The following is a 24,674-nucleotide window of genomic DNA, read 5'->3' on the forward strand; positions in this document are numbered from 1 at the left end:
CGCCCTGGACACTTGGTTTTCAGCTCATTGGTGGTCCGAAAGAGTTAATACCTACTCTGCGCTGGGTGTGGAGAGGCAGCTGTGGGCTGTGGGGACTTTCTCTCTCTGAGCTGGAGCCAGAGGAGCTTCAGGTTAGTGAGGCTGAGGAGGAAGGTGCAGGAAGCATGCCAGGTCAGCTCTGCTCAGGGGCACCTCTTGGGTCCTGCCAATGAGGATGGGCGGGCAGACTGTGCCCGGGAGCTGAGTTACCGCCTGCTGGGTGTAGGCTGCTTCAGTATTTACTGGATGTGACAAGCAGAGAGAAGAGCTTTCAGCCAGGCTGCTCGCTGCCTGGTGCAAGTGGTGGGAGGTGTGTTGTGCATGCATGTTTGTGTGTGTGTGTGTGTGTGTGTGTGTGTGAGAGAGAGAGAAAGAGAGAGAGAGAGAGAGAGAGAGAGAGAGAGCGCAGTGTGCCCATGCAAACATGCCCTTCATCCGCTGAGGATTTCACTGCTAAAAGAAAGATGTACTCTTTCCTCAGAGCTCCTTAACCCGCAGCTTCTATGATCATCCACTTGGCAAAGACCTGCAGGCCATGAGGACGGGTCAACGACGGTGAGTATAGTTTTTGCTTTTCTCCTTTCTCGCTGGGGCGTCTGTGTGCACCGATTTGCATTATCCATATTTAATTAACCTGCCTCTTCATGCATATTGATTGCTTTCTCCCCACTGAGGTTCTTAGCTTTCCTCCTTCTCTTTATAAATCTTTGCCTTTTGCTGTTTTAAGCGTAGTGTTTTTTTTTCTTCTTGAAATATCATCCCCCCCAAAATTATGCCCCTGTGTCATCTGTGAGTGGATGCTCACTTACAAGGGTATGTGCCCCACAGTTTTGAACTTCCTGGGTAAGGGGAAACCCCTTACTCCATTCCCCCATAAGTCTAGGGTTACGCTGGCATGAACTGGCGGTCAGGTCACAGTATCCCACTGGCTTTCCTTTAGTGGAGTCCAAGACTGGACTCGTTAAATGGAGTGGCAGTGGTGGGATTGGAGGGGCAGGCTAAACAGTGCTAGGGGAGGAGGAGGGAGAGAGGCGGGCAGACACCTGGTGGCACAGGAAGGCAAAGCGGGATGGCAGCAGAACTGGAAAGAATGAGAGGGCGGGGATGGAGCCCGGAGTGACCTTGCTTGTGCTGTCTGTGGCATATTTGTTTCCGGTTCTCCAGGATAAGTGCCACCCCTGGCAGAGGCTTGCCCCTCTCTTGGCAGGGGATTCCCCCCCCTCTCAGGGGTATATCCCACAGAGAAGGGGAAATAAAGCTTATGTGCCCCAGCCATGATTTCTAGGGGTGTTTGTGGCTGTCAAGAGCTTTGATTTCTGAACTCCTGGGCAAGCAGGTGTATGAACTGAAGTCAGGACAAGGATGGAGGAAATGACCCTCTCATCAAGGAACGTAATTCATGGGAGTGAGCCTTTCCATAAGAATTATTTTTTTCATCTCTTTTCAGTTTTTAGTAAAAGCAAATCTTTGTCCTTTATTGGATTCATTAGAATATTTTTTAAGGAAAAAAAATAAAAAAAAAAGCCTTTGTGAAATGTTCAGGGAAATACCAAAATAATCCCAATGGCGTCCCTTGCCTAGGAGCCCGCGCTGTCTAAATTAGGTTTCTTTGCAAATGGTTTCTATGTTTGGTGTCAGAGTTCCCCAGGGAAACCCTTTATGGGTAGGCCGCTCTCTTCACGTGTTTCTTCTCCTCAGTTCTCTATTGGGAGAACAATGGGTCTAAGCACTGAGAATGGGACCTTCAAGAGCGAGACAGCATTAAGTCAATCAGCCTTCAACCTCAGTATCCCCTCCTCCCCACCTCCACGTCCTCCTGGCTTCGGGTCAAGAATAGGCCATTTCCCCCAGGCTCAGGAAGGTCACACAAGCTCCATATGGTCAAGAAACAGTGGCTTGCATATTCATTTTGCAGCCTGTGCCTGCAATGGAGAAAGTCTGTGGGGTGAGAGTGTCTGACAGCCAACCTTCCTCCCATTCCCAAACCTGTAATTCTTCATGCACTACCACTTGGGACAAATGCCCTTGGAGGGAGGTGACAACCAGACCAGCATCCAATCAAGTGATTGTGGAGCAAGCCCTCCTCCCTCAGCCCTCCTTGACCGGTCACTTGGGTCTCACTCTAGTAAGAGAAAGAGAACAGTAATTTGTGGCTTGCCAGGCCCAGGCTTCCCCAAGGACCCACGTCCTAATTTTTCCGGATGGCCAGTGGTTGGGCATCGGCGATGTGAAGCCACCCAACAGTTTCTTCTTGTCCATTCTTGGTTGGTTGTCCTTGTGAAGGACAAATGAATGTTTATGGGGGCTGGGGTGTCCATGTGTGGGGAGGTGCCCCTTGGGTGCAGAGCCATTTGAAGGATAGCTGGATCAGGCAGTCAGATGAGAGAGGGTGGCCCCTCTTACAGCAGATTCTTTGATTTTAGGTGAGAGGACGTGAAAGGTAAATCCCTGATCCCCGCAGTATTATTTCCTGCCCTGACGTCCCTGCAAACCAGCCCAAGGGGTAACTGTAAGCGGATGCCTGTATGGCTGCCTTACTGATGCCACGCAGGTAATGGACTGATGACCTGTCTTCTTGTCCCCGCCCCCTCCCCTTTTCTCCCCTTCCCATCACCCTTGCTGTTTGAGTCTGGCCCGAGAAGCCCCGAGGTGGTCCAGTTGCATCTGCCCGCCTGCCTAGACCATCTATGGACTGCGCTGTCCTTGCCTGTGCGCTTCTTGCAAAGCTGTGGCCTTGCAAGCGGGACCTGCCTTAGCCCGGTCATCTCCCAGAGACTTGGCAGGACCTCTGGGCGGTGATTTATGGGGTGGATGAGGAATCATGCATGAACTTGTACGGAGCCATTTAGGACCTCTGTGTGTTCCTGGGACAGGTGCTGTGGAGAAAGGGCAGGGAGGAAAAGCCTGTCTGCCTCGCCTTCCCTCTCTCCCTCTCTCCTTCCCTCCTTCCCTCCCTCCCTCCCTCCCTTCCTTCCTTCCTTCCTTCCATCCTTCTTTCTTTCTTTCTTTCCTTCCTTCCTTCCTTCCTTCCTTCCTTCCTCCCTCCCTTCCTTCCTCCCTCCCTCCCTCCCTCCCTCCCTTCTTTCCTTCCTTCCTTCCATCCTTCTTTCTTTCTTTCTTTCCTTCCTTCCTTCCTTCCTTCCTTCCTTCCTCCCTCCCTTCCTTCCTCCCTCCCTCCCTTCCTCCCTCCCTCTCTCCCTCCCTCCTTCCTTCCTTCCTTCCTTCTTTCCCTTCTTCCTTCCCTCCCTCCTACTCCTATTTTCTTCTCTTCCTTCCCCCTCCTTCTTTCCCTCCCTTTTCTTCCTTCTGTAAACTTAGCCTTTGACTCTTGCTTCTGCTCCTATTATTTCAGACCTAAGACAATTATAATTGAAGCCTAAGCTAGAAAGATGAAAAAAAAAACCCAAAGCATTTTGCTCCACAAAAGGATTTCATTGAAGCCAAAAACAGTTTTGCAAACTGGGAGAATCACAGTTGTCTGGTAGCAAGTGGAACCCTCTACACTGACCCCTGCTAAGCCTTGTTTCATGGTTTGTGTAGATTTGCTATTTTTTGAGAGTCCTCTTAATTGCTCTTTGGGGGCAATGGCCTGATCCTTTTTCTGATGGATGATCCTAAGGCACTGGGGAATGAACCAGCTCTCTGGAAGTTGGGTTTTTGGCCTGTGGGTGGCCTGAGCAGGACCTCTGCTTGGATCCAGGGGGTGTGATGACTCGGGTGCCGTTTCATCAGTTGCTCGCATGGCCCAGTGGTGGGCACCCTGTGATTTGGAGGAATGAATAGACACAGAGGAGGCTTGCTGCCTCGGGAGAGAGCATAGCTGTAGCAAATGTGTTGAAACGCAAGGAAATAGCTGGCTTCCCAGTACAGCCTGGCTGAGAGGAGAGGTGGAAGCAGGACTTGAGGGCCTGCAGAAGACAGGATATTTCTGGAAGCTTGGATCGTCCAGTCTTGAAAGGCTCTTTAGAGATGTGCTGTGGAATATAAATTTTGTCCATTCCTGCCCATATACAATGTCACTCTACTAGTCGTTCGTTGAATAATAGTTCTGCAAACAAAGACAATTTGCAGGGTTACAGATGGGAAGTCATTTGAAGTACAAGAGAGTGATTGAATTGCATGACCTCTCAGGTCTCTGCTTAGCCCCAGGATTTATGAAAAAGAAGAAGAAATAAAAAGCCAGGTGGTAAGGACTTGCTTTCAACATGGAGAACGACATCCGCAAGAACCATTTCCATGACAGGTTGTTAACACCAGGCTCGTGGCAGCTCTTTTCATAAGTCAGTCTGATTATCCCAAACCTTTCCTACTTACCTTTGCCCTTGACATGAGCAGTTTCCATGATTACAGGTCAGAGGTCAGTAAATGCATTCTGTTGAGAGCTGGGGAGTAAATGTTTTCAGCTTTGCAGGCCATACGGTTTTTGATGCAACTGTCTAACTTTGCCTTTGTAGTGGAAAGCAGCATCAGACAATATGTGAACAAATGGTGCTGTGATGTTCCACCAAAACTTTCTGTCCACAAAGAGGTGCCTGGCAAGGCTATGGTTTGCCAGCCCCTGAGAAACTGAGAGGCTGAGATTGGGAGTCAGAAAGAGATTTTTTGCTGGGTCCTGTCATTAGGTAGGGCTTTTGGAAATTAAAACAAGGGCAATTTAAACTGATACGTTTAAATTTTAAATATATGGATGTCGAAGTGACCTCAAATATGACTAGGAGTATAAGAGCTTAGTTAAGAGAGTGTAAGAAGGGATAAGGGGTTATTGGTTTGTATTTGTGCCAATATTGGGGCTTAAATTCAAGGCCTCTCATTTTCCCTTGGCTTTTTTTTTTCTCAAGGCTGGCATGCTATCACCTGAGCCATGCCTCCAGCCTAACTTTTTGCTAGTTATTTTGGTGATGGAGTCTTACAGGTTTTCCTGCCCAGGCTGGTTTTGAACCATGATCTTCCTATCTCAGCCTCTAGTATAAGAGCATTATGGGGGTGAGCCCATGGGCTCACTCAGGCGTGGATTATTGGATCTTAATTGCGGGTTCTATCCATGGCTCTTCTCTTCACCTGTAGTCATTAGCCCTTGCTAGTCTGTAGTCATTGGTCGATGTCATTTGAATGGAAGGATGAATGGGGAGAAACCAATGGGAACTGACTTCCCTGAGGGCCTGCACTTGCCTGCGTTCTGCCTCTCCTGCATTCAACTCTGCAAGCATTCCTCACTTCCAGGGCTTTGCAATTAGAAGCTGCTGCTGCTGCTGCTGCTGCTGCTGCTGCTTGACCTTTGCCTTCTGATGGGAAAGCAAAATGTGGATTGTTATTTTGTCACCACTGTATTACATTTCCCCATAAAGAATCCTAATTTAGAAATTCTTCCTACATAATGATCTTCATTGACTTACCAGCAACTTCTTGTAAGAGTAGGGTAGGGTACTCACTACTCCAAGTAGTCATGAGAAGGAGTGAGCCTGTTCCTTGCCTAAGTGTTCTCATGTTTTGGTGGTACTACAGTCTGAACTCAAGGCTTCTTGCTTGCTCGGCTTGCTTGCTTGACAGGTGCACTACCACTTGAGCCATGCCTGCAGCCTAGCCTTTTGCTGATTACATTGGAGTTAGAGCCTTATAGACTTTTCTGTCTGGGCTGGCTTTGAACCTCAATCCTCTGGATCATGGCTTCCTGAGTAGCTAGGATTACAGGTGTGAGTCACTGCACCTGGCTTTAGGCATCCTCTTCTTGGTTTTATTTTTATTTATTTATTTTTTAGCTTTGAGGGGCCACGTGGGGGAGGGAGCCGTGCTGACTCTCGCAGCAGCTGTTCTGGGGGACCCTTCATCAGCCCGGCAGCTGTGATGATGACAGTCTTGTCTTTCTGCCCCCCATGCGTGTTGCAGGAACAAAGGGATGAGGACGCGACTGGGATGCCTGTCTCACAAGTCAGATTCATGCAGTGATTTCACAGCGATTCTTCCCGACAAGCCCAACCGTGCTCTCAAGTGAGTCGTCCGGCCATCCAGCATTCCCGGGTACCCACTGTGGGGTACCTGTGGAACACGCTTCTCTAGTAGTTGCTGACCAGATAAGCCTTGGGATAACAAATTCCCACCTCTGGGCAGCTGAATGTGGGTGTAGGGCATGTATACATAGCTCGGTTGGTGATGTCAGAGTAGGAACCCTCTTTCCCCCAAGAAAGCCTATCTATCACCCGTCACTCGTGGAGCTGTGGGTGGGGAAGGACACTTCTTGGCTCTACTCAGTTGTCAATCAGAGCTCTCAATTCGGCAATAAACATTCAAGTTCTCTAAAAATATGCTTAGACTCAGAGAATCTGGATTCTGCACCTATACTGTGCAGGCACTGAATTCAGTGATGTCACGGACATGACCTGGTGTCACCCCCACACGGCTCCGTGAGGGATATGGTTAGCTCGGCTTCACAGATGGAAAAAACAATCAAGTGGGATGGATCATGAGCTGAGCCTAACTTTTCAGACTCCTGAACCACTTTGTTCCTGTTGTTATTTTGACATCCTGAAACCATGCAATTCCTTAGCTTTGCTGTTTAGACTGAAAGCCAGTACACTGAATTCCCACCTGGAAGTTTTTCCAACTATAACTGAAGAACGTACCCAAAGGACAGTATCAGAGTTGCCATTGTTCTCCTGAGCAAATCTCTGTAGCAGCTGAGAGAAGATCATTCCAGAAATTCTCAAGAGAGATGTTTCCTCTTTCCTAGGAGATTATCCACAGAAGAAGCTACGAGGTGGGCTGATTCCTTTGATGTGCTTCTCTCTCATAAGTGTAAGTAGAATTCAGGTCACATCGTGTTGCAGCAAATTGTTCATTTAGTAAAAAATAAATCTGCCTCTGAGGCTCTGGTTCCTGTGTTGGGTGTCCCAGACCTCTGGGGAGTCCTAAGCATCCTGCCTGGAGGAGCAGATAGACAAGAAAATGGATTATTTAAATGCAGTAAGCCTTCTTTTCTGTTGTCTATGTTCAAAGTGTATAGTCCCAAGAAGCTTCAGGTTCATCGTCATTTCAGCTACAGAGAATTTAGTTTGGAAGTTGGAGTGATGGGCTAGACAGGAATAACAGTTTTGCTTCCAGACCAAAGCCTATTTATAAAACAATATCAAATGATATCCTCTTGCATCAGGTTTGGGAGAGCCTTGGGCTGGCTATTTAGTCAAATGTATGTGCTGCACACTTTGTTATTTTCTTGTGTGGATAGCATTGTGGATTTTCCTGTGCTGGGGAGGTTAATATGTCATCAAGCTTTACAGTGGTTTTTTTTTCCAGTTTTTATTTTTTTTTTCTGTTCATGACAACATCCAGATTTGGTGGGCTTTGAAATTCCAGTGGCTTCAAATGAATGGGAGTGGCAGAGTAGGGGACTCCAGGCAGTAAGGGAAAAAGGGAGAAGCTGTTCCAAAGAACAAGAAGGTTTCGGTCATTCTCTTTTCCTCTGTGTCACTCTATTATTAAAGTCTTATGGTCCTGGGAGTGAGAAGCTGCTGTGAGCTCAGTGTTGATCCCACTTGATTGGGGAAGATGGTTTGGAACAATTAAGTTAAAGGCATTGGATGTGAGCCACATTTGTGGTCTTAATGTTGACCCAACTTGACTACAGATTGCTGGGTGGTTTTGATGGAGGTAAATATTTTAAAGCCTATTTTTCAATAAAATGCAAAAAATTAAGAGCACGTGTGTATCAGAATGTGTAATTTCATGAGACGAATAGCCATATTAGTATTTCATGCAGGAAAATGAAGCAGAGCCTAGATACAGCTACATAACATATGGCTATACCATAAGCAGCAAGCTTACACGAGAAATTTGCCAACGTAATGGCATATGTAGAGTAATATTCAAGATTTGACGGTAGTGGGATGTGTGTGTGTGTGTGTGTGTGTGTGTGTGTGTGTGAAGCCATTCAGACTATTTTTTTTCCTAGAGCTATGCTGGGTTAAGTAAGTGTCACTAGCAATTTATGCTTTCTTTTCTGGCTTGATTTTTGTCAAGGTCATCTTGGAATTTGATTTCGATTTCCGTTTCACAACTGATTTACTTAGTTCAACTCTCTGAGGCTCTTTTCTCATTCTAGAATGGGGTTGGAGTCAGAAATGCCTGCTTGCTACCTGACATCTGTCTCTGGGAAATTGAGTAAGCCTACACCAGTTGGGAAGCCTGGGCATTCTACTGGAAGGTGTATTATAAAGCTATGGTAGTATATTTAAAAGTGGTATTTTTACTTATTCAGTGCAAAACAAATCTACTCTGCAAATGAGGCTTCAGGTTTCATAGCCAATGATAATTGGTAGCAGACCACTATAGACATTTTGGAGGTCACATCAGAGATTGTGTTGTTTGAGTGAGGAGATCTGAGGAGAATTCAGAGGTTTGACACTGGACTGTCAGGGAAGAGTCTCGATTCCAGGAATGTGGTAACACTTTTCTGATATGGGAATTCTGCTAACGGGTGATGAGCTGGCAACCAGTTTGCTTCTTTGTAAAAACTACCACAGAAACAAGCTTTTTAAACCTTGGAGTTCTATGCTGTGTTTGAAGTTCTGTTTATTATTATTATTATTTTTTTATTGTGAAAATACCATACAGAGGAGTTACAATTACATGGGCAAGATAATAAGTACATTTCTTATCAGGCATTGTTGCCTCCTCCTTTGTTTCCCCTTCCCATCCCTTCCCATCCCCCCCCCAATTCTTCCCACTCCCACACCAAAGTTGTAAAGTTTGTTTTTTGACGTAACGACTTGTACATCTCATTGTTGCAATGGGTCCACCTGTATCCCTATTTAAACGATTTGTTTTTTCCCTATCTGTTTTTTACATCTGTCTCTGGGAAATTGAGTAAGCCTACACCAGTTGGGAAGCCTGGGCACTCTACTGGAAGGTGTATTATAAAGCTATGGTAGTATATTTAAAAGTGGTATTTTTACTTATTCAGTGCAAAACAAATCTACTCTGCAAACGAGGCTTCAGGTTTTTTTATTTCTGTCTATAGAGAAATAAAAAGCCAATGGGATGAAGGTTCTAATGAAGAGATGGTCTTTATTCTGGCATTGCTGGTAGAATTTCAGGCTTTTAGAATTTGCATGCTTACTACCCTGCAAAAGCTATAGAGGAGTTGAATCCCAAGTTGCCTTAAAAAGGTGTTGACAACTTTCTAGAAGTCTAGTTAATTGGGGTTGGTATTATGATTCAATTAGGGCTGATTAAGCTTTTCCAAAGGGATTGCACCTATGCCAGTATCATTGATGAGAGGTGTGAGGAACTTCTAATAAAGTTAACAAAATGTCCTAAGAAGAGCAGAGTGCCTGAATGACTGGGTTCCAGAAAAACGTGCATTGGTCTGGAACTTTCTCCCCGGCTATTCTCCATACCCGGGCAGCTATCCTCCCTACTTTTTTATTTCATGAAATCCAGGCAATTATTTTTCCCCATTCTCAATCTGTAGAGCATCTTTGCTATCTTGGCATTGCGTGGTGTTTTGGACACATTTTTTTAAAAAAATGTTGTACTTAGTGTCCATAGTGTTCATTAGGGACACTATGTTGTGCTACTAGGAGGAGACATCAAGAAGATTAGTAATACCACAACTCTGGTGTAGAACACAGCCCTTTGAGAAGACAGACAAGCATACAATCACCACCACACAATCCTGCATGCTAGGTGGCCTGAAGGTTTCAGGCAGAATCTTGACAGTTGGCTTTACTTTTAAATCCCATCTTGTCAATCAGTCCTAGAAGTCCTACCCCCTCTAGGAGCAGGAGTGATTTCTACTTCATTGGGGAGCATACTTATTGGATAATTAAGTGAAGAATGTGGGCTGGTGTATTCTCAATTTTGACCCCCTATCTGCTACTAGATAGCTGGGCTCCTTGTGTGTGTGTGTGTGTGTGTGTGTGTGTGTGTGTGCATGTGCGTGCACCAGTAATGGGGCTTGAAATCAGTATTGGTGCTGTCCTTAGCTTTCCCACTCAAAGTTAGCACTCTACCACTTGAGCCACTGCTCCACTTCCGGCTTTTTGTTGGTTAATTGGACCTAAGTGTCTCATGGATTTTCCTGCTCTGGGTGGTTTTGAACCTCAGATCTCAACCTTCTGAGGAATTAGGGTTACAGGCAGGACCCCTTGGTACTTAGTGCTGGGTGGTCTCAATGGAATCCCTCAGCCTCTTGGGAGTTTGGTCTCAGGTGTGCAAGGAAGGAGCTGGAATAGAATGTATCAGAGACTACCTCGCTGTTCTCTGGTGCTCTGTGTAGCAAATAGTGAGGCTGGGTGATAACCAGTCATCTGCAGCAGGTGGCTTGGCTCAGTGTTGTCAGGAGGGTTATGTAAAACTGCTTCTAAGTTGAAATGGCTCCAGCAACCAGAAGAGGGACCAAGGCACTGTGTTCCAAGCCTTCTTTCTCCCCTTGTCGGCAGGGTGCTCCCTGGCAGTGCACTGAATGAGCTCAATCCTGGAAGGAAAAAAAGAAAGCAACTTCAACGTTTTTTATAAACCTTAGAATAAAGAAGCTGGAAGGCAAATATTTGGAGTAGTTTTATTTCCAGTCAGATTTGTTTACAAATGTAGGATGAAGAGGAAAAAATGTACGTAGAGGTCTGAGAGGTAACCTGCTAAGTGCTCTTTTTTATCTGCCATTTCTTTTTTTTTAATCAGTGTACATTTTTTCAAAGCTAACAAATGAAACTAAAATTGAAATTGCTGATGGCTTCATTAACTAGAAGGATTTCTAATGTGTGTTAATTTGACATCTTTTTCCTGTCCATCCACTAATAATTAGACTTGATGTCTGGGAGTTGTGCATGTAATCTGCCCTGTGTGTGTGTGTGTGTGTGTGTGTGCATGCATGCACGTGCGTGTATGTAGTCACTAGTGCACGTGTGTGTGCGCACGCATGCATGCATGCACAGGCGCACAGATGCCTTTCTGCTCTGCAGCTCATACCCAGGAGAAGGAAGGCTCCTGCCTAGTTCGTGAGAGATCTTTTCTGACAGGTCGCTAGAGGACAGGAACAAAATTGAGTCTTCTGCTTTTTGTTCTGCATGAGATTCAAGCATATGCTTGTCATTTGTCCAGCTTTAGCAGGACATTCAGTCCAGAATGTTGAATAAATTTTCTCTCCTCTGTTCTCCCTCCCCTATTCCCTCCCTTCGCCCTTCCTCTCTCCCTCTCTCCTTATCTCCTTTCCTCTATTTCTTCCTTCCCTCCTTCCTTCCTTTCAGTTTTCCTTCTCCCTTCCTCCCTCCTCCCCTCCCTCATCCACTCCTCCTATCTTAGTATATTTTGGACACGAGATTGGACTCATTTCAGCAGGAAGGTGGAGTTGTCAGCTGCATTTCTGCTCCTTGCTTTCACCCCTTCCACCTGTCTCTATACTTATGTGGGCCAGGCCTCACTCTGGGCCATCCGACCACTCCTCCCCCCATGCCATTCAGCGAAGTTTGGCAGGTGGCCTTGTTTTGTGGTTTGCACAGGGGATGGAGGTTCTGTCCCTGCCAGGCCCAGGGAAGGCTAGATTGGTGGACTAGAAATGTGAAAGCATCTCTGCAGAGATAGTATTTATCAAGAAAGAAGCTTTTAGTTGTTTTCCTTTTTAAAGAAATCATCCTCTTTGAGGGCCAGGTGTGGTGGTGCATACTTGAAATTCCAGATGCTTGAGAGGTAGATATTGGGAGGATTAAGGTTCAAGGGCAGTGCAGGGAATTATTAGCAAGACGCCCATCACATAAACCAAGCCAGGTGTGGTGGTTTGTCCCTGCTACACAGGAGGCACAAGCAGGAGGATTGTGGTCCAAGGTTGGCCCTGGGCAAAAATTTACCTAAAAAATAATTAAAGTAAGAGCCAGAGTATATATTTCAAGTGGTAGGGGCACCAACCTAGCCAAGTGGAAGGTCTTGAGTTCAAAACCCTGTACTGTGAAGTAAAATTAAAATAAACATTAGGCACCTTTGAAATATAAAACATAGTAATTTAGCTGAGTGTCAGTGGCTCATATGTGTAATCAGCTGTGGGAGGCTGAGATCAGGAGGTTCAGGGTTCAAAGTCAGTCTAGGTAAAAAGGCTTTTTTTTTTTTTTTTGCCAGAGCTTGAACTCTGGGGCCTGGACGCTGTCCCTGAGCAATTTTGCTCAAGGCCAGCACTCTATCACTTTGAGCCACAGTGCCATGTGTGGCTTTTCTGAGTAGATTATTGGAGATAAGAGTCTCATAAACTTTGTTGCCTGGGCTGGCTTTGAACTGTGATCCTCAGATCTCAGCCTTCTGAGGAGCCAGGATTGCAAGCATGAGCCACTGGTACCTGGCTTCAGCAAGGCTATTAAGACTACTTCTCAACCCATAGCTGTGACTTGAGTGGTATAGCACATGCCAGCATCCCCCCCTCACCCCCCGCACCAAAAAGCAACAAACCAACCAGTGATCTGTGGAAGGCAGCGGTGGCACCAGCATGCACTTGCCAAGAACTTGTAAGAAATGAACTGTTTTGGGTCTAGCCTCAGACCTGTTGAATCAGCATCCCTGTGGTGAGCCCCAAGTCTATTTTTCCACAGCCATTGGGGATGTGTAATCACAGTGAAGCAAGAGAAACAATGCTTCCAAACTCAAGCAAATACAACGAAGGCCTGTACCAATCTGGAGGGACAGGTGACCCCGATTTTCTGAGACGCACACAAAGACTGTGTTTTGTGTTACTCTGTCTGACGTCCTCAGGCAGCAGGGCCCTTTCATGGGACACTGGGTGTCACAGATTCCACATATGTAGGGCGGGGGGTTCCATGGTACGTCAGCAACTACAGCAGAAGCACTATCTGGAGACATAGAGGCTGAGGGTTAGAAACAGATGTATGAAGTAGAGAGGCGGTTGGCCCTCATCTCCGCATTACTGTGTTACTTGCATCGGGGAATGGGGAGTTTATCGATACACTGGATCAGGCAGCAGTGAAAAGCTTATTGAAAAGGGTGAGGGTGCAGACAACTGGGCCGGCTTCCAACCCCGTCTGTCCATTAATGCAGATTACTTAACGCAGATTATAAACCTCGCTTTCCTCCTCTGTACAAAGGGGGCTAAGTCCTGCCTTGTGCCGTATGAGAATTCAACATTCTTGCTGTTGTAAACTGCTAAACATGAACATTGATACATGGAGGGGTTCAACGGAGGACAGATACTTCTATTACTTTTGCCCTAACAGCCCTAAATTCATTCAGAAGCCATGCTTTTAAGTATCCTATCTGCCTAAGATTAGTGTCAGCTTCCCTATCCTGTAGACAGCTTGAGGTAGCAGATTGGGGTAGAATTAGAAACACTAATAGGACTTATTTAAGTTGCATATTACTCATTCCTTTGCCTCCTGAGACTGTGGGCTCCCTGCCTCATACCTTCCTACTTCCCACCACATGTACATCAGAAAATACTGCGGGAGGTGCACTTGGCTCTTTATTTCTTCTTGGTATTGCCTTTTCTTTTCTTTTTTGGTCTTTTGGTACTAAGGATTGAGGACTAAACCAATGATCTCTCTCTCTTTCTCTCTCTCTCTCCCTCCCGCCCTCCCTTCATTTCTTTTATTCTTCTTTAATGCCAGTCCTAGGGTCTAGGTGCTGTCCTTGAGCTCTTGTGCAAGGCTAGCATTCTACCACTTGAGTCATGGCTCTATTTCCAGCTGTTTTGGTGCTTAATTGGAGATAAAAAAGTCTTGCAGACGTTTCTGCTTGGTCTGGCTTTGAACCTTGAGCCTCAGATCTCAGCCTCCTGAGTAGTTAGGATTATAGGCGTGAGCCACTGGTGCCTGGTTTGTTTGTTTTTGTTATTTGGTACTAAGGATTTAAAGTTGAACCCAGGGCCTCTTACTTGCTAGGCAAGTGCTCTACTATTTGAACTATGTCTCCTCCCACCCCCAATTTAGCTCTTGTTCTTACTTATTTTTGTGCCAGGTCTGGCACTCAGGGCCTGAGTGCTGTCCTTGAGCTTTTGGGTTCAAGGCTAGCACTCTACAATGGGAACCATAGCTCCTCTTCCAACTTTTTGGTTAATTGAAGAGTCTTGTGGGCTTTCCTGCCTAGGCTGACATTCAACTGTGGTCTTTAGATCTCAGCCTCCTGAATAACTAGGATTACAGGCATGAGTAGCTAGGTTTATGGACATGAGCCACCAGTGCCTGGCTTTTATTTTGTTTTTGAAACAGACTCTCTTTGCCTGGGTTGGCCTTGAAGTCAAGATACCCTGCCTCCATCTCCTGATAGCTGAGATTATAGGCATGCACCACTACACCTGGACACTTTCTAAAAGTCCAGTAAGTGAGATCCTCTCAAACAAACTTGATATATATTCCTAAACACTTAATTTTTGTAGTTTTTCAGGCTGTGGACTGATATGCATGAAGGTATAGTACTTCTTTCCTGAAGGAGTCATTTGTAATGCTAAGCTTTTACCCTATTAGGAGCACATCTCATTTATCTCTTCCTAAGAGAAATTTCTTGCCAATTTTTCTTTTGCTTTCTCTCTTTTTCTTCCCTCTACGATGATGAGATAGCTGTATAATGAAGTTACAATTCCATAGGTCAAGTTATATGTATAATGCTTCTTGGTCAATGTCATCCCTTCTACCATTCTTCCCTGTTCCAGGGCTTAAACTCATGGCCTAGCTACTTTCCCTGAGCTTTAGTGCTCAAGGATGGTATTCTACCAGTTGAGCCACCATCCCACTTCTGACTTTTTGGTGGTTAATTGGAGATTAGGTTCTATGGACTTTCCTGCCCAGGCTGGCTTTGAACCATGATCCCTAGATCTTAGTCTCTTGAGTAACTAGGATTACGGACATGAGCCACCAGTGCTCAGCTATCCCTTAGCTTTTTCATTCAAGGATGGCATGCTTCACCACTTGAACTACAGCTATACTTTTTTTTTGAGGGGGGAGGGGTGCTTAATTTGAGATAAAAGTCTCATGGACTTTCCTTTTGGCCTGGCTTCAAGTCTTGATCCTCAGACCTCAGCCTTCTGAGTAGCTAGAATTACAGGTGTGAGTCATTTTGTGCTTGGCTAACCAATTTCTTATAGTAGTTGCAGATATAAGCTCTAATTTGTTATTGCTTTTTTTGTTGTTTGTTTCTGATTGTTTGGCTCAGTGCCTGCTTGATGGGGTAGGAGAATGCACTGGAATGGGAGCCATAAGGCTTAGGAGCTCTGTCCCCTTCTGCTTTTACATCTCAGGGGTGAGAAGCCAAGGAACCTCAGATTGTTACTGCTGCTCTGAGTCCAATGTGGGGCGTGATTGAAGGATCTCTTCAGTCTCTTCCAGCACCGACGCTCACAGTCCTACTACAAACACCATACGTCATCTTGCTATATATACACTGAAAAGTAGAGCTCATTGAGGAAATCACACTAATCACCACACTGATGTATAATTAGCATAGCAACTGCTTGCCAATGCATATCAGAACTAGCAATAGTGTATTCTCTAAGTAATATCCCTACTCTTGCCTAGTTATTTCTCTAAAAACCTTTATTTCATAGATAATACGAAAGAAAGGCTCTGTTCCTGCTACTATTTGCATCACAAATTTCAAATCAGTGGCTTCCTTCCAAATCAAAGAAGAATTGATTCACCACTGAAAAGCATTTTAAAATGTACCCCCCCTCCTTTCTTATCCTCCTGAACTAGGAACTCATTCACTAGATTATTTGCTCTGATTGATCAGGGATACAGAAGCTCTTGATCTTTGGGAGGACACTTTGGTAAATACTGAGCTTGAAAAAAATATTTTTTTTCTTGTGATCTTGTATTTTTCCAAACCTGGAAACAAAGCTAGGTTCTAGCCTCTCCCTGATAGCAGCAAAATGAAGGCTGCTGGACCTTGAACTGTTACCTAAGCCACTCTCTCCACTGTACCAGCAGCACCACTCATTCATAATGACCCAGTTTTTTCCCTTATGTAAGTACCCTGTATCAAAGAACCAGAGGGACATAGCCAGCAGCCAGCAAGCATGTGTGGCTATGGCGTCATTCTCAGAGAATCTGGGGATGTTCAGGAGGGAGCCAATACCCTGCTCGCTGCTCCAGGAATCCTGGATACAAGTCTTTCTCTTCCTGCTACTGGCTAGGCACCCATCTAAAAATGTGGTAATAATCTCAGAGTCTTGAGTCTGTAGCAGGGGTGGGAAACCTTTTTTCCTGCCAAGAGCCACTGGAATATTTATAATATTATTCATAGGTCATACAAAATGATCAATACAGGCAGATGGATGTGGGCAGCCAGAAGGAGCATACATGTCTGTCCTGTCATGTGCCAAATCATTTCATGGGTCATACACAGCCTGAGGGTGAAATGTTCTGCACTGCTGCTAGAAGGTCATACAGAGAAAACCGCAATGAAATGGAAAGGAAACAACTAGAAGGAAGATCCCTTGGTCTCTCCTCTACTTTCCTGAACTGCTTACCATCCACTGTCTTCAAGTCACTGAATTTGGTGTTGGGTATATTGTGTTTGGAGGAATAAGTCACTAATATTGCTGGAGTACTCCTTGATATGTGGTAAGCTCTTCATGTTGTGTACATGTATGAACGCATATGTTCCCGTAGTCCTGGGCAGGAGGTTCTCCATGACACAAAACTAATATTTGCAGTTTCTTTTTTTTTTTAATGTGTATGTGCAGATCCTAGGGCTTGAACTCAAAGCTTGGGCACTGACTGTCCCTTAGCATTTTTGCTCAAGGCTTGCACTTTACCACTTGAGGCACAGCTCCATTTCTGGCTTTTTGGTGGTTAATAGTCTGCCCTGGCTGGCTTTGAATCTTTTTTCTTTCTTTCTTTCGTCATTCGTGGGGCTTGAACTCTGGGCACTGTCCTTGAGCTCTTCAGCTCAAGGTGAGCACTCTACCACTTGAGTCACAGCGCCACTTCTGGTTTCCTGGTAGCTAATTGGAGATAAGAGTCTCACGCAATTTCCTGCCCTGGTTGGCTTTGAACCTTGATCTTCTAATTTCAGCCTCCTGATTAGCTAGGATTCCAGGCATGAGCCTGGCAATATCTACAATTTAAAGCTGAGGGAACTGATAAATGAAGAGGTTAGGCTTCCTTACCTGTGAGATCATACTAGCCAGTGTGCATTAGAGCCAGGGTACAGAGAGCAATCTGTGCAAGCTCTGGAGCAGGGCTCCCTCCAGTCCTTTGTGTCTAGCATGTAGGTGAAGCCTGGGCCCTGATAGAGCAAGTACGGTGACTGTTAACTTGACCACCGCTGGGGATTTCAGGAGATACTGATGAGCCTTTTAGTGACAAGCCAACGTGCCACATGTGGACCCACAGAGGTTTCTAGAAAAGAGGGAGACCAGGAGAGGGACCTGTTGAAGGAGGAGGGGAGCAAATGATAGAAATGTATAAGAGAAAAATGGCAAATGATGGAAGAAAAGGAAGAAGGTCAGGGAAAGATGCTGAGGAACTGGTACAAGGCTTTCTGGGAGGAAGTAGAGGTGATGGGAAAGGAGAAAAGATGTGAGTGGGAATGAAAAAAGTCCCATTGGTATTCCTCCTATGCATCCTTTGCTTGGTCCCAGGAGCAGAAGAGGTGGGCCAGGTTGGGGGCAAGTGGTGTGCACACAGAAGCCATCTGCTGCCATCTGCTCTGGGTCGAAGGGGGGGGGGCTCCGTTAGCAGTGGCTGCCTCCTCCTACCCCTACTCACTTCCATTATTATAGGGCGAAGCTCCTCTCTGCCCAGTGACCCTCTGTGACCTGGCTTGCTCAGCGCTGCCCTGGGAATAAGAAAAGGGATTGGGGAGGAGGCAGGTGGAGAACGTGGTGACAGAGAAAGAGGGCCAGAGCAGATGCAGGCTGAATGGGCCTTTTTCATCTTTGTCTATCTGCCCAATCTGTTCTCGGCCATTTCTCTGGTTCCAACCCCGGGAGGGGCTCTTCCCAGCAGTACAATTCTCTTCTCTTTTCCTCTCTCTCTAGGCCTCTCCTTGAAATTTCTGACAACCTCAAAGTGTCATCTTTTGTTCAAGTTTCTCTCCTCCCATTATCTGTGAGCCTACTCTAGATATGCAGGCCTGGGGAAGCATCTTTGCCATGGCTGGGAAAGATGCATCTTTGCCTTGCAAGTGCCCACCAGCATGTTGGGAAGGCTGCTGAAAGGTCAGAGAGAAGGCTGACTGTCAGCACTGTGGGAGAGAAGGGAATGTAGGCACAGTCTAAGATCTGGGTGGCACCTAATGATCTCTGTTCTCACCACAGAAAACTTGATAGCAGATGTCCTTCTGCTGGACAACCCCAGGTATGTGAGCCAAAAGGTGATTTGTAGGGCCGAGGCATACATACGTTCAGTGCGTTTGTCTGACTGGGGTTGCTGTCCAACCTTCCTTTGGAGCAAATGACTAGGGACCCTACAACCATCAGCAGGGGAGAGACTGGGTGGAATGGGTGACACTGGGTGATGTGTATACAAATCCACTCACTCTTCTTTCTGGCTAAGGGACCACAGACAATTCACTTTCTGTTTTTTTTTAATCGTTATTATAAAGGTGATGTACAAAGGGGTTACAGTTACGTATGCTCAGGCCTATTTCTCTTGCCTTCTTGGGGGCAATTGTTATTGTTTTCTGTAATTAACCTCTTTCCTTTAACTTCAGTTCCTCTTGCTCTGCAAGTCTTCTCTGGTCAGATCAATGGTTAAATATACTCAAAGCTATCTTGAAAAAGAAATAGACAAAAAAAACCCTCCTTTGACCTTCTGTTTCCTCCCAGCTTTGTTGTCCAAGCTCTGCTCCACTCCTTTCTCGGCTAAATCTTATGCAGTATTATCTCCTAATCCTTACAAAGACCCACCAAACTTGGGACCTAGCTTAATAGAGGTGACTGTACCTTATCTAGCTTGGGGCCAGACCATTTCAATAGCAAGGCTGTCTTGATAAATACTTTAAAGGAAGGTAGAAATTTAGTATTCTTTCCTTATCTGTAACTACATTTAACTTGCTCTAAGCATCTATTTTTGTCCGACAAAAAGCAAAATAAGATCTGATAGGATCGACAAGCTTGGAATTCTCTTATTCTAAGAATTTAGTTTCTTCTGGCTTAAAAACAACAAGGGACTATTCTGAGTCATTTTCCAGTTCATCATCTAAATAAGTGCTATGATGGAAGGCCCTCCTCGTTTCCTTTCCTCTCCACTCCCTAATTGCAGGGAAACTGTGGAGAGGGCAAGTGCTGTATGACCTTGCTGAGTGATATCTGAAATTGCTGATCTCATAGAGATTGAGACTAGGATAGTGGTGACCAGACTCTGGGAGAGAAAGGAGGAAGGAATCAGGAAAGATTGATTAAAGGGTACTGAATTTGAACTCAAGACTTTGCACTTGTGATTTTTAGCTTTTTTTTTTTTTTTTGTCGGTCATGGGGCTTGAACTCTGGGCCTGGGCGTTGTCCCTCAGCTCTTCAGCTTAAGGCTAGCACTTTACCACTTGAGCCATAGCACCACTTCTGGTTTTCTGGTGGTTTACTGGAGATGAGCGCTTCATGGACTTTCCTGCCCCGGCTGGCTCTGAACCGCGAGCCTCAGATCTCAGTTTCTTGAGTAGCTAGGAGCCACTGGCGCCCAGCTGTGATTTTTAGCTTTAAAGAGAATTAAATCTCTGTAATTTAAAGCTTAGCTCCGAGAGCTCCCGAAATCTCCTCCTCTTTTGTCATGTCTCTGTAGCTTTTATAACTATTCTTCTAGTATAAACATTAAAATACCTGGTTTGAATCAAGTATAGGGGATCATACCTGTAATTTCAGATCTCAGGAAGTTGAGCCAAGAGGATCACAAGCTCAAAGTCTGCCTGGGCTATGTAGTGAGTCCCTGTCTCAACAATTCTGAAAGACAAAGATGATAATGACTCTGTGTGTGTGTGTGTGTGTGTGTGTGTGTGTGTGTGTGTGCGCGCGCGTGCATGCGCGCGTGCGTGCACGCAAACCCATCATGGGGCTTGAACTCAAGGCCTAGGTGTTGAGCCTAAACTTTTTTGCTTTAGGTTAGCACTCTACCACTTGAGCCACAGCTTCAGTTCCAGCTCTTTTTTGTGTCTACACTTAATTAGACCTAAGGGTCTCATGGACTTTCCTGCCCCAGCTGGCTTTGAACCATGATGCTCAGATCTCAGCCTCCTGAGTAGTAGTATTATAGGTATGAACCACTGGCTTCTGGCTATAATAACTTCTTTAATTAGGAGAAATAAGTGATGCAGGAAAAGCACAAACAAACATTTAAATACAGGATGACACCAATAATCTGTTGAATGACCCTGGTAGGTGCACTGGCCTGGTACATATTGGTGGACCTCAGATATCCAAGTCATCTATCATCTGGAATTAAGATTTTTCAAACTTGTGCCCTTCTAGTGAATTTTAGAACAGTCATGAAAATGTCCACTGGAGTCATTCCTAACCATGCAGAACTTCTCTGTTCTATGGGTATCTGGACTTCCTCTCTAGAAAAGCTTCCTTTCTAGAAAGCTATGGCTGTCATTAGATTAGAAAAGAAATGCTTTGAAGGTTAAATATTTATTTTTTAAAAATCTTAAGGTAAAAACATTAACCAGAAGCATGGTCTATTAATAAGAATTATTTCCCTTTCGACTTGCTGCTTATCTTGTACTGGCTAGAGGCTTCGCTTGGCAATACATCTGACACTGATTTCATAAGGATGAAAGGCTGTGTTTATCAATAAGTTATTTGGTCAAAAATTATAATCAGGGGCTGGGAAGGTGGCTCAGTGGTAGAGTGCTTGCCTTGCATGCATGAGGCCCTGGGTTCGATTCCTCAGCACCACATAAGCAGAGAAAGCCGGAAGTGGGGCTGAGGCTCAAGTGGTAGAGCGCTAGTCCACAGCTGAAGAGCTGAGAGACAGTGCCCAGGCCCAGAGTTCAGGCCCCTCGACCGACCAAAAAAAAATTGAAAAAAAATTATAATCAACCCCAATTAAAACTTATAATCTGCAAGGCCAATCTTAAAGAATGCATGGAATACAATATCAAAATACAGGGCCTCTAGAGGTTTCTAAAAGAGGCAGGGAATCTGTCCATAGGGCACAGCGGCATTGCTGGCTGAATTTCCCTATGGTGTGGGCTTCCAGGTGGCTTTCTGACAGCAGTGGAGGCTTGGCTGGGAGGCAATCACATTCCTCCCTAAGTTGTCTTATGACAGATTGTGTTTCTCAGGATGTGTACTTGGATTAGGTTAAGGAATAGATTGCATATTTCAACCATGGCCTCAATGCGCAACATAGGCTCACCAGGACCCTGGGGAAAGACAATGCTGCCTTAGCGGACAGATGATAATCACTGAAGACTTCTTAGAAGTTGAGACGAAATACATATTTGCCATTGTTATGGCTTCATAAACACTACTCTCCAACGTCACTATGGTCCTTGGTCAAGGAGCATGGCTTGCTTTGAGGGTACCCATGTGTCACTGAGAAGCGTGGAGGAGCAGTGGGCTTGGACTCTGTGTGTGTGTGTGTGCGTGTGTGTGTGTATGTGTGTGTGCGTGTGTGTGTGTGTGTGTGCTCACATTATCACTACCTTTTCCTTGTAAGATCTCTGAACATTAGCTTCTTCCTATTTCTCTTCTCTTCTGCCTCCTCCCACATCCGCAGATGGAGTGGCTGCCTTCCGCGCTTTCTTGAAGACGGAGTTCAGCGAGGAGAATCTGGAGTTCTGGTTAGCCTGTGAAGAATTCAAGAAGACCAGATCAACTGCAAAGCTGGTCTCCAAGGCCCATAGGATCTTTGAGGAGTTTGTGGACGTGCAGGCTCCGAGAGAGGTGTGTTGTCTGTGGTGACTACCTTGTCAGATCTCTGTTTAGGACTCTTAGCTTGCATCTGTTTCCTCAGAAGATTTCGGAGATAGGTTTTCTTTCACTACACTGAGCCTCACTGCTCTGTAGCTCTTGATGAAAAAGGAATTTTTTTTTTTTGGAGCTGGTCCTGGGGCTTGAACTCAGGGCCTAGGTACTATCCCTGAGCATTTTTGCTCAAGGCTAGTGCTCTAGCACTTGAGCCAGGTTCCACTTCCAGCTTTTTGGAGATAAGAGTCTCATGGTCTTTCCTGCCCAGTCTGGCTTTGAACCTCAATCCGCAGATCTCTGCCTCCTGAGTAGCTAGGCTTGAGCCACGGGTACCATGCTGAAAAAGAGATTATTTCTAAGGAGCAGAAGCTCAGGGCTTCTATCAGAGGGGGGGCCATTAGGAGAATTTGGCTGTCGATGCTGGCAGGAACTATGTTGCTAGAGGGACTTTGCAAGTATAGATGTCATTGAGTCTCTGTTTGTTTTTCTATTAAAAGACAGCGTAGTTTAATGGAATAAATATTTGTTTTGGGATTTTGTTCCAGGCTCAGCTCTACCACTAACTAGCTAGCTGTGTGATTTGGGTCAAGTTAGTCACTTTCTGGGCTCCTCCCCTGCCCCCATGTAAAAGGCAGGATTATTGTCTTTCAAGACCACTGTGAATATTTAGAGATGAAGAACCTAGTCAGTATTTGTCACTATTTATTAACAGTCATTTAGTTGTGATAGTTATATACAATAAGGTGAATTGATTTGTTATACAAAATTTTACTTGGGAGCTTTTAACTGAAGAGCTGTATTTGCTGCGTCTGAGTTCAGGCACACCGCTCACCTAGAGCTCTTTGCTTCCGCTTTGACTGGTTATACATGAGGTCTTTCCTGGCTATGATGCCCCCTATGATGTTAGTGGGAATAGAGATGTACGTTTTAACTAGAGTCTGGATCTTTAGGGCACCTGCTCCCTTAGTAGTTAAGAAGAGAAAAGAGGGCTAGTTTATGAGAATGGCCATTACCACCTGGCTTAAGTCTAATCCCATTCTGATGTGAAGACCCTAGGATTAAGTGTGGACTGATGTGGAGGGTTTTTGTTTTGTTTTTGCCTTGGCTCTTGTTACTTAGACAAGTTTTCCTAATCTCTTTTCTTCAATGTCTTACTTAAAAATAAAAATTCAGAATGTCTGGCCTTTAGGCCACACAGGACTCTTGCTGTCATCCCAAAAGACGAGTCTCATGGCCCAGTTTGGAAAGCACAAATAATCTTAAAGACATAAGATGCCATCATGAATGGTTATTACGTAGCTGAGTTGCCAGATGCTATGGTCCTCCAGGGCCTGTGACCTTGCTCTCTGTTTGTGTCTCCAGGTAAACATTGACTTCCAGACCCGAGAAGCCACGAGGAAGAATATGCAGGAGCCATCCCTGACTTGTTTTGACCAAGCCCAGGGAAAAGTACACAGCCTGATGGAGAAAGACTCTTATCCCAGGTTCCTGAGGTCCAAAATGTACTTAGATTTGCTGTCCCAAAGCCAGAGGAGGCTCAGTTAGACCTCAGATGGAGACTCTTGGAAATCACTGGCTTTTTCCTCCCCTTGCTGCCAAGACCATATTCTAATGTAAAGTGTCATAGGTGTTCAAAGGCGGTGACATTCCGGATGGGAGACTAGGGCTGAGGAGGGGATGAGGAGCCATTCCAAAGTATGACCCGGCTGCCAGAGCTTGGACTCTCTCTCATCCATTTACCCACATTTGTGTTTTGGTTAGTGGTAGCACTGCCCGCAGTTACCCTTGTCTGGGTGGGTTAGCAGCCTGCCCTTCCTAATGCCTTGGGTCATCTCCACTGAGAAGGCAGATTTGCTGCGCTGGGCTAATCTGTAAATAATGCAAATGCAATTTCCACCACCTCCACATCCTCATCAGTTAGGATTCCTGACTCTTCACATGTCCTTTCCCACTGAGAGGAGAAGTAGAAAGACTCAGGCTTTCACTCATGACTCCTTGTCACCATGGAATGCCCTCCCCCCTCCCCAGGTGTGTTGGGACCTATCAGCCTAGAAGAACTGTCTCTTCAGAATCTCTGGGAGAGAGTGTAAACTCCCTGGAGTCAGATTGTCTTCCATATCCACTGGACCAGTGTGACAACCTAGGATCACTACCATCTTAGCCTGGGAAACTCAAAGAACTTTCTTACCCTTGTTATTTCCAGGAAGGGTCTTGAGAGATTTCCTTTGTGACTTCTAAGTGGAGCTATCATTAGAAAGAGATGACTCACAAATCTTCCTCAATTCTACCAAGAACTTTTCCAGAAGTTGAATGACCAGGGAATGTAGCACCATAGATTTGTGCAATGGGGTTGAGTATAGTCTGTCTGTTGCTTAGTATGTTCTCTGCCCTTGCCTCTCAGTGGTACCACACATCATGGATCTCTTAGGATGAAAGACAGCATGACAAAAAGAGGTGAATTCTCACAGTATGACAGCTCTCTGAGTGCCTAAAACTTCCCTTGTTCTCCACCTCTCCTGTACTACCATGCAGGCCATATAATTATTGATGAGGGTGGGGGAGGATGGGAACTTAGGCTGAAATTCTCTTTCCAGCTTGCTTCCCAGGATCATAGTTCCTTAGAAAGGTCCCTTTCTTGGCTATTGAAACATAGCTACCTTCTTGGTCTCTGGGCCTCAGGATTGATTGGACATGAAATAGGGAGATCACTACGAACATCTGGCTGTGAAGATCTTCCTAAGATGCTTTCATGAAACCCCGATCTTGGAAATGTGTCTGGAGACTCTTCCTTGGAGAATGCATGAAG

The 24,674-nt window shown here is 45.4% G+C and overlaps 1 protein-coding gene across 1 annotated transcript; it reads left to right on the plus strand.

The window, feature by feature from the left end:
* The first annotated feature begins 275 nt into the window (after positions 1–275).
* Rgs8 (regulator of G-protein signaling 8) lies at positions 276–23,660 on the plus strand. Its single transcript, XM_013015615.1, has 7 exons — positions 276–349; positions 521–594; positions 2,463–2,590; positions 5,923–6,024; positions 6,764–6,828; positions 21,678–21,844; positions 23,231–23,660. The coding sequence occupies exons 3-7, from the start codon at positions 2,565–2,567 to the stop codon at positions 23,411–23,413; spliced, it is 543 nt and encodes a 180-aa protein (XP_012871069.1). The 5' UTR covers positions 276–349; positions 521–594; positions 2,463–2,564; the 3' UTR covers positions 23,414–23,660.
* Positions 23,661–24,674: the final 1,014 nt, after the last annotated feature.

Source organism: Dipodomys ordii, unplaced genomic scaffold (genome assembly GCF_000151885.1).
Source record: "Dipodomys ordii isolate 6190 unplaced genomic scaffold, Dord_2.0 Scaffold27, whole genome shotgun sequence".
NCBI classification, from domain to species: Eukaryota; Metazoa; Chordata; class Mammalia; order Rodentia; family Heteromyidae; genus Dipodomys; species Dipodomys ordii.